The 12,749-nt window shown below is 44.0% G+C and overlaps 1 protein-coding gene across 4 annotated transcripts in view; it reads left to right on the top strand.

The window, feature by feature from the left end:
- SMAD9 (SMAD family member 9) overlaps window positions 1-12,749 on the top strand; it is a 71,869-nt gene that overhangs the window by 44,499 nt on the left and 14,621 nt on the right. For 2 of the 4 annotated variants that reach the window (XM_009191781.2, XM_021929549.2), the window contains 3 exons: window positions 487-744; window positions 5,260-5,370; window positions 6,876-7,097. In XM_009191781.2, the coding sequence (XP_009190045.1) occupies window positions 487-744; window positions 5,260-5,370; window positions 6,876-7,097 (591 nt within the window). The remainder of the gene's footprint in view (window positions 1-486; window positions 745-5,259; window positions 5,371-6,875; window positions 7,098-12,749) is intronic. The other 2 variants (XM_009191782.2, XM_009191783.2) reach the window with 2 other exon arrangements.

The raw sequence follows: 12,749 nt of genomic DNA, 5'->3' as shown, positions 1-12,749 counted from the left end.
GGAGGAAAAATATTCTGGGCATCACTTAGGGTTTCATTGGAAGCAATAGAAACGGATTCTGCCTTGGGGGGGAAAAAGACTCATTTGGCAGAATTAAAGAAAGATGTAACCGTCAGGTCGCCAGAAGGCCAGGTATTAGGGCAGCTCTGGTCATTTCCAAGATAGGAATAAATAGCAGGTCTCTTTAGAGTGCTGACACTAGAAAGATCCTTCTGCAAATATTTTTTGTGAACAATGACATTCTGCTTAAGATTCGGGTTACAAGGAGAAGACTGTTACCTTAGCTTACTCACATGCTCGCTTCTTAGGTGGAGATGGGGACTGAATCGACAGTTTTATGATGAGCACAATGACTAATGGGAGTAGTTCCCAAGGGGAAAAACAGCTCTATCATCAAAAAAATAGATAAGAACAGCAAGTATCCGCTCTGTTGTGTACTGATGAGCAATGTTCAATTCTAACTGCCCTGTTCCTTTCTGATCCTAGTGCTGCCTCCTGTGCTCGTGCCAAGACACAGTGAATATAACCCCCAGCTCAGCCTCCTGGCCAAGTTCCGCAGCGCCTCCCTGCACAGTGAGCCACTCATGCCACACAACGCCACCTATCCCGACTCTTTCCAGCAGCCTCCGTGCTCTGCACTCCCTCCCTCACCCAGCCACGCGTTCTCCCAGTCCCCGTGCACGGCCAGCTACCCTCACTCCCCAGGAAGTCCTTCTGAGCCAGAGAGTCCCTATCAACACTCAGGTCAGTAAGAACTATGGTCTCTGGGGAAATACGGGAAAATAAGCCCAACATGATGATTTGTGATGAACAGTCACAATGACAGTCATTGTAACTCTCATTCATATAGTGTAAACCGTTGACAAAGCAATCAGCCTTAAAATGATTAGGACTATACCCATTTTGAAGCAGTTACCCTGGAGATATAACATGTTTTTGCTCTAGTTTTAGTTCTAACGCTCTGGAAGCTCTCAGAAACTAAATGGATTTGAATAGTATCCCTGGGAATTTCCAAGGATTTTTTTTTTAAGGCAGTAGAAATAAGATTAAAAGACTCCTGTAATCCAAGCAGAAGACTTGGCCTGAGGACAAGCAACATGGAAGATCAATGCTAGGCCTTAACCTTGGTTGCCTCTTTCAACAGTCAAAGGAAGCCTTTGCCTAAAACATATGCCCATCTCAGTCTCCCTAGTAGCTGGGATTACACGAGCGGCACCACCATGCCCAACTAATTTTTGCATTTTTAGTAGAGATGGCCACCATGTTGGCCAGGCTGGTCTCGAACTCCTGACCTCAGGTGATTTGCCTGTCTCGGCCTCCCAAAGTGCTGGGATTACAGGCATGAGCCACTGCACCCGGCCCACACAGGCATTAGAACATGGACGTGGAGCTTCAGACCATAGGCACAGGTTTTATTGACTCAGTAAGTGATGACTGAGCCCCTGCGAAGTGCCTGGCACTGGGCCAGTGCTAGAGGTGCAGTGATGATCAAGACAATGTAGTTGTCCCCTCTTATATGAGGTTTCAGTTACCTGAGGTCAGTTGCAGCCTGAAAATACTGAATGGAAAATTCCAGAAATAAACAATTCATAAATTTTAAATTGTATATGGGGATGAAACCTTGTGCCATCCTGTCCAGGTTCTGAATCATCCCTTTGCCCAGCGTATCCATGTTGAAGACGCTATCCACCTGTGAGTCAATTAGTAGCTGTCTCTGTGATCAGATCAGCTGTTGAGGCATTGCAGTGCTTGTGTTCAGGTCACTCTGATTTAATAGTGACCACAAAGTACAAGAGTAGTGATGCTGGCATATTGTTCTAATAGTTTTACTTTATTATTAGTTACTGTTCCTAATCTCTTACTGTGTTTAATAAATTAAACTATCACAGGTATGTATAGGAAAAAATCATAGTATATGTGGTACTCTGTACTAGCCACAACTTCAGGTATCCCCTGGGGGTCTCAGACTGTATCTCTGGTGGAGAAGGAGGACTACTGTGGTCTCTGGCCTTCAGGAGGCAGTAGCTGTTGAGAGCCATCACGTATAGGTAGCCTGTAGCAGTCCAGGCAAGTGATTATAAGGACTTGAACTAAAACAGGGATGTGGGGTTGGAAAGAGGGCAGTGAATTGGAGGAGGGGGTCCAGCAGGACTTACTGTAGGGTGAAGGCAGAGATGCTGGAGGGTAGCTTGAGAGTCATTCACTCAGTGTGGGAGCAGGTGGTTGAAGTTTTGCAAGTGGCTGAGTTCACTGAGAAAGAAGAAATACAACAGAAAGAGAAGTCATTTGAGGACAGAGCCTTGGCTAAGGAACAGGAGGATAATTGTATTGCAAAATATATATTTACCTAACACACCTCTATGCTACAAAGACTTCCTGTGCTGACTTTGAATTCCTGCCCTGATTACTCTGACAGGTTGATGTTCTTTTTCCTCTTCCCACCCACGCAGGACAGACCCCAGCAATGATGCAGAAGCTGGTTAGTTTCTCACCGAAGGCATAGCCCTTTTCACTTCAAAGAAAATAATTCTTGTCTGAATGATTAACACCAAAATGCCAACCTGAGTAACAGACCCACAGATAAACAAGCGTAAAAAGAACCTTGGCGATTTACTGGTTCAGCCTCTAGATTTTTTAAAAAGCTCTATTGAGGTATAATTCACATACCATACAACCACCCATTTCAAGTGTACAAGTGAATGGCTTTTCATATGTTAATTTTTTTCAAGTAGTGGTGAAATAGATAAACACAAAATTTATTTAACTTTTTTTTTTTTTTTTTTTTGAGATGGAGTTTTGCTCTTGTTGCCCAGGCTGGAGTGCAGTGGCGCAATCTCGGCTCACTGCAACCTCTGCCTCCCAGGTACAAGCGATTCTCCTGTCTCAGCCTTCCAAGTACCTCGGATTACAGGCATGCGCCACCACACCTGGCTAATTTTTTTGTATTTAGTGGAGATGGGATTTCACCATGTTAGGCTGGTCATGAACTCCTGACCTCAGGTGATCCACCCGCCTTGGCCTCCCAAAGTGCTGGGATTACAGGTGTGCTCCACTGCGCCCAGCCCATTTTAACCGTTTTTTAAGAGTAAAATCTGGCCGGGTGCAGTGTGGCTCATGCCTGTAATCCCAGCACTTTGGGAGGCTTAGGCAGGCGGTTCACTTGAGGTCAGCAGTTCGAGACCAGCCTCGCCAACCCATGTTGAAACCCTATCTCTACTAAAAATACAAAAGTTAGCTGGGCGTGGTGGTGCACCTCTGTAATTCCAGCTGCTCAGGAGACTGAGGCACGAGAATCACTTGAATCCCGGAGTTGGAGGCTGCAGTGAGCTGAGATTGTGCCACTGCACTCTAGCCTGGGTGAGGGCTATTAAAAAAAAAAAAGTACAATCTGATGGCATTAGGTGCATTAATAATATTGTGCAACCATCACCATATCTATTTTCAAAAATTTTTCATCACCCCAAACAGAAACTCCATACTGATTAAGCAATTGCTCCCCATTTCCCTACTTCCCCAGCCCCTGGTAAGCTCTAATTTACTTTCTGTCTCACTGAATTTGCCTATTGCAGGTACCTCATATACTAGATTCATACAATATTTGCTCCTTTGTGTCTGTCTTATTTCACTTAGCCAAGTGTTTTCACAGTTTGTGTTGTAGCATGCATCGGTAGTTCATCTTTGTGACTGAATGATGTCTCATTGTATGGCTATACCACATTTTAAAAAATCAGTTCATTAGCTGTTGGATATTCGGATTGTTCCCACCTTTTGGCTCTAGTAAATAACACACTGCTTTCAGTTCCTTCGGGTATGTACCTAGGAGTGGAAGTGCTACATTAAATGGTTATTCTATTTTCAGTCCCCCTTTTTTTAATTTTAATTTTTTAGAGACAGGGCCTTGTTGTTACCTAGGCTGGAGTGTGGTGGCACAGTCATAGCTCACTGTAACTTCAAACTCCTGGGTTCAAGTGATCCTCCTATGTCAGCCTCTGAGTAGCTAGGATTACAGGTGCACACCACCATGCCCACCTAATTTTTAATTTTTTTTGTAGGATGGGGTCTCATCATGTTGCCCAGGCTCGTCTCAAAGCGCTGGACTCAGGTGATCCTCCCACTTCAGTCTCCCAAAATGCTAAGATTACAGGTGTGAGCCACTGTGCTCAGCCTGTTCTGCCCCTTGAGTAAATAGACGTATTTAGTCAAAGACCTACAAAAAGACCATCTTGCCTTATAACTTTTTTACCAGAGTCATAGGAGTCATAGCCCATTTTCTCAGAAGGAAATACCTTATCCATGGTTTCCTAGTATGGTCCATGAACCCTGCATTAGACTTGCCATCGGGGCATGTTAAAATGTACATGGCTACATTCAACCACTGACCTATTGAATCAGAATTGCTAAGGATGGGGCTGAGAATCTGCATTTTTAGCAAGCTCTACTGGCAATTTTTTTGTACACTTAAGTGTGAGAACTACTTGTGTGGACAGTTAGATACAACAAAGGCAGATTGATCCAACCTTTTATGCTGTTGTATTCCACCACGGGTGTAACAAGACCATTCTGAACTAACATTAGACATGCCTGCTGAAGGAATCGGTTGTTTTGTGCTGGGGCCCTCCATAAAGAGCTTTCCCTGTGCCTCATGAATTTTTACTGTGTCATGAATTGTTTTCCATGGAATGCATCCCATTTGCCTAACCATGATCACTGTCCAGTCACAGAACTGACATTTGGGTAGAAGGGCCCTTCTCAGTGTGCCTTGGGTACAAGGTTACAATTATATTTCAGCTTTTCTCTGTTTTGGGGGCATATCCTGAAGTATCTCAGGGATAGAGCGTCCCCGTGGCCATTGTACAATTCATGACAACATAGAAGCTGAAAATTAAGCTCACTTCAAAGAAGGTTTAGCTTTCTCTGTGTTTTGCAAGCTGAATCACAGACTGTTCTGCTATGAGAAAAGCTAGGAGAACAGGTCCTGCATTTGAAAGTCTTGCCCTGACGTCATTAGAACTTAGTGATAACTCAAAAGTCAGAGGGAAAAGGAATTGACCCTTTAGTGAGGCTCTCGGAACAACCAGTTTCTTCTGTAGAGCACTCACAATGCCACTTCAGAAGAGCCTTGTTACATTCATATGGTCTCTCCGTAGGAGTAGCACTGTCCACCAAGCTCAGGAGTTTAATGGCAAAAGATGTCGGATCCAACTGTCTTTGTGTGGTTTATCGATTTGACAAATCCTTTGTTCTACTGCTTTCTTTTAGTTGACACACCACCCCTGCCTTATCATGCCACAGAAGCCTCTGAGACCCAGAGTGGCCAACCTGTAGATGCCACAGCTGATAGACATTTAGTGCTATCGATACCAAATGGAGGTAAATTGCAGATGAACAGTGAAATGTAGCTATTTTCCAAAAGTATTTCCTATTACCCCCAAACAAAGCAATTCAAAAAACAGAACCAGAAATGTACTGGCCTGCTGGTTTGCATGTGTTTTAAGAGGCAAATGGGATGGCTTTGCATTTTAACTTTGACATTCCTCGGTACCATAGAATTAATGTTTTATCATCCTCATTACTAGAATAAGTTAATTTTTATTTTAACTTAGCATTTAGAAGTTTGTAGTTCTTGATGTTAAGTATGGAGCTGGGAACTCAAGAAGTTAGGGATTTTATTCTATTTGTGTTTTTACCATATGTTTATAGTGGTGTCTTTCATTCGGCCGGAGAGGTATTCTTAGAAATATACATAAATGAGGTTTTTACAAAATTTTATTTGCATCTTATAATAGTCTAGATAAGTGTTGCTTGACTTTAATGTTTGTATAAACCACGTTCTGATCTTGCATAAGTGCAGATTTTGATTCCGTAGCTCTTAGGGTGGGGTCCAAGAATCTGCACTGTTAAGCTTCCATGTAATGCAGAGGCTACTGTTCCATGAGCCAGATCTTGAGTAGAGAGGTTCTAAAGAAGTGTACCATTTGAAATACTCCAAGTGAATATTTTATAAACTAAGATCCTTTTGTGAGAGAAATAACAACCCCCGAATTTATCTATTTCATAAATTTATATTTAGTGCATATAGGAACACACTCTAGATGCAAGAATGACAAGGATGTTCAAGGAAGACAAAGATAATATAATCAATAGAAAGGCAGAGAAAGGGTGTGGGTGGCAAAGAAAAGGAACTCTGAGCTTTGGTTACAGAAAAGTGACTTCACTTTATGTTGGGTGTGAAAACATTCATGGGTTTCCTGATGAAATATCCAGCTCTCTTTAAATGTGTTTTTTTCCATGCATAAGTAGATATCCACAAAGCAGAATGTGAGCCCCTCTATGTGGAAGCTTTTTTTTCCTTAAATAATTTAATGTCCTATTCAGCATTATTGATTTGCTCTTTATCATAGTCAAACTATTATTTTCCATCTCTAGTTTGTTAGAAAATGATAGTTTTTGCCACAAGGTTTCAAGTGGGCACAGTAACAGCAGCATGCCATCTTTCACATGTTTCTGAAAGAAGAGGTGACCTGCTAGCTTCCTTTGAGCTGTGCTTGCTTTAGGGCCGACAGTTTTTTTATGTTCATCTGTTCATGTCATGTTTTCCCTGGTCCCTTCATGACCAATACACATGTTTATAAATGCTCTAGCCATGGAAGATGAACAAGGACCGTGGACTCTACATCTCAGATGTGCTAGTGAAATGAGCCAGCCCCAAGCAGCTCCCATGAGAGGTACAAGTTCTAAAAGATTACAGAATGGCATGCGTGGTCTTGCAGCCGACTTTCTGGTGAAAAGCATTAACTAAGTTTCCTGGTGGAATCATGAACTACACAGCCCAGGTATGACAGTCGCCATGTGCTCTCTGGTGTGTTTTCTTCCAGACTTTCGGCCAGTTTGTTACGAGGAACCCCAGCACTGGTGCTCGGTCGCCTACTACGAACTGAACAACCGAGTTGGGGAGACGTTCCAGGCTTCCTCCCGAAGTGTGCTCATAGATGGGTTCACCGACCCTTCAAATAACAGGAACAGATTCTGTCTTGGACTTCTTTCTAATGTAAACAGAAACTCAACGATAGAAAATACCAGGAGACATATAGGAAAGGGTAAGAGCAAAGATGCCATTCCTTTAGTCGTCTAGCCAAAATGTAGATGGTCATGTGTGTAGAAGTGCACGTGACCACCCTCACATATTGGTCATGTGCCCCTGTGGAAGGACCGCAGGGCTGGTGAGCTCTGAGATAGCTCTGACATTTCCACTGGGGAAAGCACATGGGTCACCAGGATCTTAGTCTCTGCCTCTAACGTCATCATGCCACCTTCTAGGGTGGCATGGACTGGGGATTGTGAAGACAAGCAAGATGATAGATATGAAGAAAGCCAGATGAAATTATTGAATAGAAGTATTCTGCATTATTTTTCATTTGCCTAAAACGTGCAAACTAGGATCATTTCTGAAGAACAGGAATTCTGACTAGATGATTATTTGTATCAGGTAAAGTTCTCTTTGGAGACTTAGCAGCTGGGTAGTTAGAAAGAATGACTGATGTATGTCTGGAAGCCCTTGGCATGTGATTGGGGCTCTCCTGTGTGCAGGCGTACAGCAGCTGATGGGGTACAAGTCATACTGGTCTCTGTTCTGACCTGTGATGCTTTTGAAGCCCATCTCACTGGTCTGAGTGATGGTAGCAAATCCCAGATGAGTGTGTGGTCTGGCTGAGGAGCTTTAAATTATTTTCTATTATATTGGAATAGTTGGTATCTTCAAGTGATACCATGGAGTCACGGATGTAAAGAACCTTCTTCAGTCATTTGACCTTCTCTCTCTCCATCCAGCACTTAAACCACCTTGGGAAGGGAGCCTGAGCCTTTTCTTTGAAATTTCCAGGGGAGATTCATTGTTCCATTTGGTGGTGCATTCTGATATTCTTCCTAACATGCCTTCAAAATGTCTCCTGCTGGAGTAAACCTAAAAGCCATTGTTTAGAAACAGGCTGAAATCATTCATTGATGTTGACTCTTAATGGAGACAGTTACTTTATGTTTATTTATATTCTGTCTCCATAGTGGCTTTGAGGCAACTTACGAGAAACCACTGCAGTGAAATGATATATGAAAAATAGAAAATCAGAAACACAGGGTTGAGGGGCGGGGAGAAGAATCCAGATGTTCCAGATATGTCATCCATAAGGGTTAACATTGTTAACCAAACTAAGCAGGGTCGGGCCTGGTTAGTACTTGAATGGGAGAATGCCTGACCTCCTGGGAATGCAGCCCAATAGGTCTCAGCCTTATTTTACCGAACCCCTACTCAAGATGGAGTTGCTCTTGTTCAGACGTCTCTGACACAGAGAGCTGGAGAAGGTGGTGCTGATTTTGCTCTAGATTTCCTGACAGGGAGAGAAGAAATGAAAACCTCACTCTGGAATGTAATTTTTATCCCAAGGTGGGAAAATAGCCATTCCTCAAAGGAAATAATCTTTGAATTAATTCCTAAACAAGTTTCTTGAGCATGGCTTTACTTTCAAATGATTTTTAGAAGAATCTTCAGTGAACTCTCAAGGCAAAACATTAACACATGACGTTGTGAAGCCGTTTGCTGAGGAGCTTTGCAGATTGGTCTGTGTGTTCAGTTTCCGCTGGTGCCGGTGGATCCAAAGACAGGATTCAAATATTAAAGGAGTGCTGAATGTGTTCTAGGAACCTGTCTGCAAGTCGCTTCTTCAAGGTGCTCCTGCTGAGGACATGGAGAGTCTGTGGTAGTCTGTTTCGTTGCTGTAAAGGAATATCTGAGACTGGGTAATTTATAAAGAAAAGAGGCCGGGCATGGTGGCTCATGCCTGTAATCCCAGCCCTTTGGGAGGCGGAGGTGGGCAGATCATGGGAGTTCGAGACCAGCCTGACCAACATGGTGAAACCCCGTCTCTACTAAAAATACAAAATTAGCCAGGTGTGGTGGTGCATGCCTCTAATCCCAGCTACTGAGAGGCTGAGTCAGGAGAATTGCTTGAACCTGCGAGACGGAGGTTGCAGTGAGCTGAGATTGTGCCATTGCACTCCAGCCTGGGCAACAAGAGCAAAACTCCGTCTCAAAAAAATAAACGAAGAAAAGAGGTTTGTTTGGCCCGTGGGTCTGCAGGCCATACTGCAGCACATGTGCTGGCATGTGCTTCGGGGAGGGCTTTCGGAAGCTTCTAATCATTGTGTAAGGCAAAGGTGAGCCTGTGTGTCACCTGGGAAGAGACAGAAAGAGAGAGAAGGGAGGGAGGTGCTGGGCCCTTTTTAACAAACCGATCTGGCAGGAACTAATAGAGTGAGAATTCACTCATTACCTCAAGGAGGGCACCAAGCAGATCATGAGAGATCTTTCTGGGTGCCCGAGACACCTCCCATCAAGCCCCACCTCCAATATTGAGAATCAGATTTCGATGCCGGATTTGGAGGAGTCAGCTATCCCAATTATATCAGTAGCTCCTGTGGTGTTGACTGAGAGCTCATCTTTAGGGTTAAGAAGCCACATGAGCAAGAGCTGGGACTGAGGGCCTGTTCCACAAACCGGAGCATCTAATAGTGCTCCCCTCGATGCAAGGGTTCTCACTGTCACGTGGTCCGAAGGCAAAGTTACACTTTTCTCAGAGCTGCTTAGGAATTACTCGAATGTGGAAAAACAAAAAAAAAAATGTTTTTTAGACATGCCACAAGCCTTGCCATAAAGCATGGCGGAAAAAAGTGTTGGCTTGGGAGATTTTAAAGCAAGGGCAGTCGGTCGTCTGTGATATCACAGGATTCTCTCTCAGATGCTGCCATGGGCTATCTGGGTTCTGAGCAGCATGGCTTCCGGGAGCACCAGCCTGAATAAGTGAGCTGCAAAATGCATTCCTAGGCTAGCAAATGAGTTAACTTGCTCTGTGGAGTTAATTAGCAGACGTTAGATTTTAGTGATACGCATTCATCTCACAAATACTTACTGAGCACCGACTCTCAGCCAGACTGGACACTAGGGATGCAACAGTGGAAAAAAGACAATGCCCAGACTTCCTGGATTACTTGCTGCTGGGGAAAGACAGACACGAAATACAACATATAGTATGTCCAGTAGAAAAACACAAAGCAGGGGAAGAAGAGAATGGAGACTTTAAACCAGTGTAACCAGGGAAGGCCTTCCTGAAAAAGTGACGTTTGAGCAGATGTTACCGGAAAAGTGTCCCGATCCAGACCTCAAGAGAAGATTCTTGGAACTCACACAAGAAAGAATTTGGGGTGAGTCCATAGAGTAAACTGAAAGCAAGTTTATTAGAGAAGTAAAGAAGCAAAAGAATGGCTACTCCACAGGCAGAGCAGCAGCATGGGCTGCTCGACTGATAATACAGTTATTTCTTGATTATATGCTAAACAAAGGGTGGATTTTTTCATGAGTTTTCTGGGAAAGGGATGATTTCCTGGAGCTGAGGGTTCATTTCCTTTTTAGACCATATAGGGTAACCTACGGGCATGGCCATGGCATCTAAACTGTCATGGTGCTGGTGGAGGTGTCTTTTAGCATGCTGATGAATTATAATTACCATATAATGAGCAGTGAGGATGACCAGAGGTCACTTTCTTTTTTATTTATTTATTTATTTTTTTTTTTTAGATGGAGTCTTGCTGTGTTGCCCAGGCTGGAGTGCAATGGCACTATCTTGGCTCACTACAACCTCTACCTTCCAGATTCAAGCGATGCTCCTGCCTCAGCCTCCCAAGTAGCTGGGATTGCAGGCGCGCGCCACCACACCCAGCTAATTTTTTATATTTTTTAGTAGAGACAGGGTTCCACCATGTTGGCCAGGCTGGTCTTGAAATCCTGACCTCAGGTGACCCACCTGTCTCAGCCTCCCAAAATGTGGGGATTACAGGTGTGAGCCACTGCACCTGGCCTACCAGAGGTGACTTTCATGCCATCTTGGTTTGGGTGGGTTTTGGCTGGTTTCTTTATGGCACTCTGTTTCACCAGCAGAGTCTTTGCGACCTGTATCTCGTGCCAATCTCCTATGTCATCCTGTGACTCAGAATGCCCAGCATCCTGGGAATGCAGCCCAGTAGGTCTCCGCCTTATTTTAACCCAGCCCTTAGTCGAGATGGAGTTGCTCTGGTTCAAATGGCTGTGACACAGAGAGCAAGGAAGTCAGTGTTCATGGAGCCTGAACCAGTCTTTCAGGTTAAATTTTAGAGCTCCCTGGCTGGGTGAGGGTCCATTCAAATTGTTGTGGGGCCTTCAAATTTTATTTTTGGTTTACAACATGATCTGACTTTACACTTCAAAAAGATTGCCTGGCTGTTCTATTGAGATTAATTAGACTGTGGTGGGCAAGGATAGAAGATGTCTTTTTTTTTTTTTTTTTTTTTTTTTTTTTTGAGGTGGGTGTCGTGCTCTATCACCCAGGCTGGAGTGCAGTGAAACAATCTCAGCTTACTGCAACCTCCGCCTCCAGGGTTCAAGCGATTCTCCTGTCTCAGCCTCCTGAGTAACTGAGATTACAGGCACGCACCACCACACCCAGCTAATTTTTGTATTTTTAGTAGCGACAGGGTTTCTCCATGATGGCCAGGTTGGTCTCGAACTCCTGACCTGAGGTGATCCCCTGCCTCAGCCTCCCAAAGTGCTGGGATTACAGGTGTAAGCCACCGCATCTGGCCTGAATATATCATTTTTAAAAATTCTTTTTAGTGACTGGACATGGTGGCTCACACCTGTAATCCCAGCACTTTGGGAGGCCAAGGCAGGCAGGTCACCTGAGGTCGGGAGTTCAAACCAGCCTGGCCAACATAGTGAAACTGTCTCTACTGAAAATACAAAAAATTAGCCGGGTGTGGTGGTGGATGCCTATATAATCCCAGCTACTTGGGAGGCTGAGGCAGAAGAATCGCTTGAACCCAGGAGGTGGAGGTTGCAGTGAGCCAAGATCATGCTATTGCACTCCAGCCTGGCCGACAGTGTGAGACTCCATCTCAAAAAAAAAAAAAAAAAAAAAAAAAAATTCTTTTTATTATAGTTAATGATGAGCCATTCCCCTACCCAGTAGATGTCAATTAGCCTTCACACCACTTCTGGCTTGTATTCCTTATGACTTAAATTAGCTGAGATGGCTGGCCCTGCTAAAGGAAGGTCATGTTGCCATCCTGTCAGCAGTGCGTGCATTTTGAGTTTTGTTTTCTCTGGTGGTGGTGATGGGTGCTGATTTACCCCACTTACCATCTAATGGGTATGTCCCTGAGGTGGAGGGGCTGGTAGAAAGCATTTATTTGTAGCCATGCAGCAGTTAACTGGTACAAAGGGATTGAGGCTATGACTTTGACCTCACTAGCAAGATGCTTTAAATAACTACTAACAGTTAGCACTAGCATACCAAAAGCTACCACTTAGATGTCAAAGGCAATACCTTGAGTAGCCTGGAACATCGCATTCCAGTGTGGGACCTATCCATATTCTTCCTTAGAAACTAGGCAGACCACTGGAACTCTCTCCAGTGACATATCAAATAATAATAATAATATGATGATAGCTACCCCCACTGATTACCTAATATGTAAGAGACATGCTGGCATGCACTTATATGTATCATTTCTAATCCTTATAGTAACTGTACAAGTTAGGTGTATCAGTCCCATTTTACAGATGAGACAGCTAAACCTCTGAGAGTTCAGTAGCTTGCACATGGTCACACCGGTGATGCCAGGGACTCGCACCCATGAGGACTCAGGCCCAGTTGCTCCCCTCTGCT

The sequence above is a fragment of the Papio anubis genome, chromosome 15, assembly GCF_008728515.1.
Source record: "Papio anubis isolate 15944 chromosome 15, Panubis1.0, whole genome shotgun sequence".
Lineage (NCBI taxonomy): Eukaryota > Metazoa > Chordata > Mammalia > Primates > Cercopithecidae > Papio > Papio anubis.
Note: the sequence above shows the minus strand (reverse complement) of the source record. Positions and strands in the feature narration are given on the sequence as shown.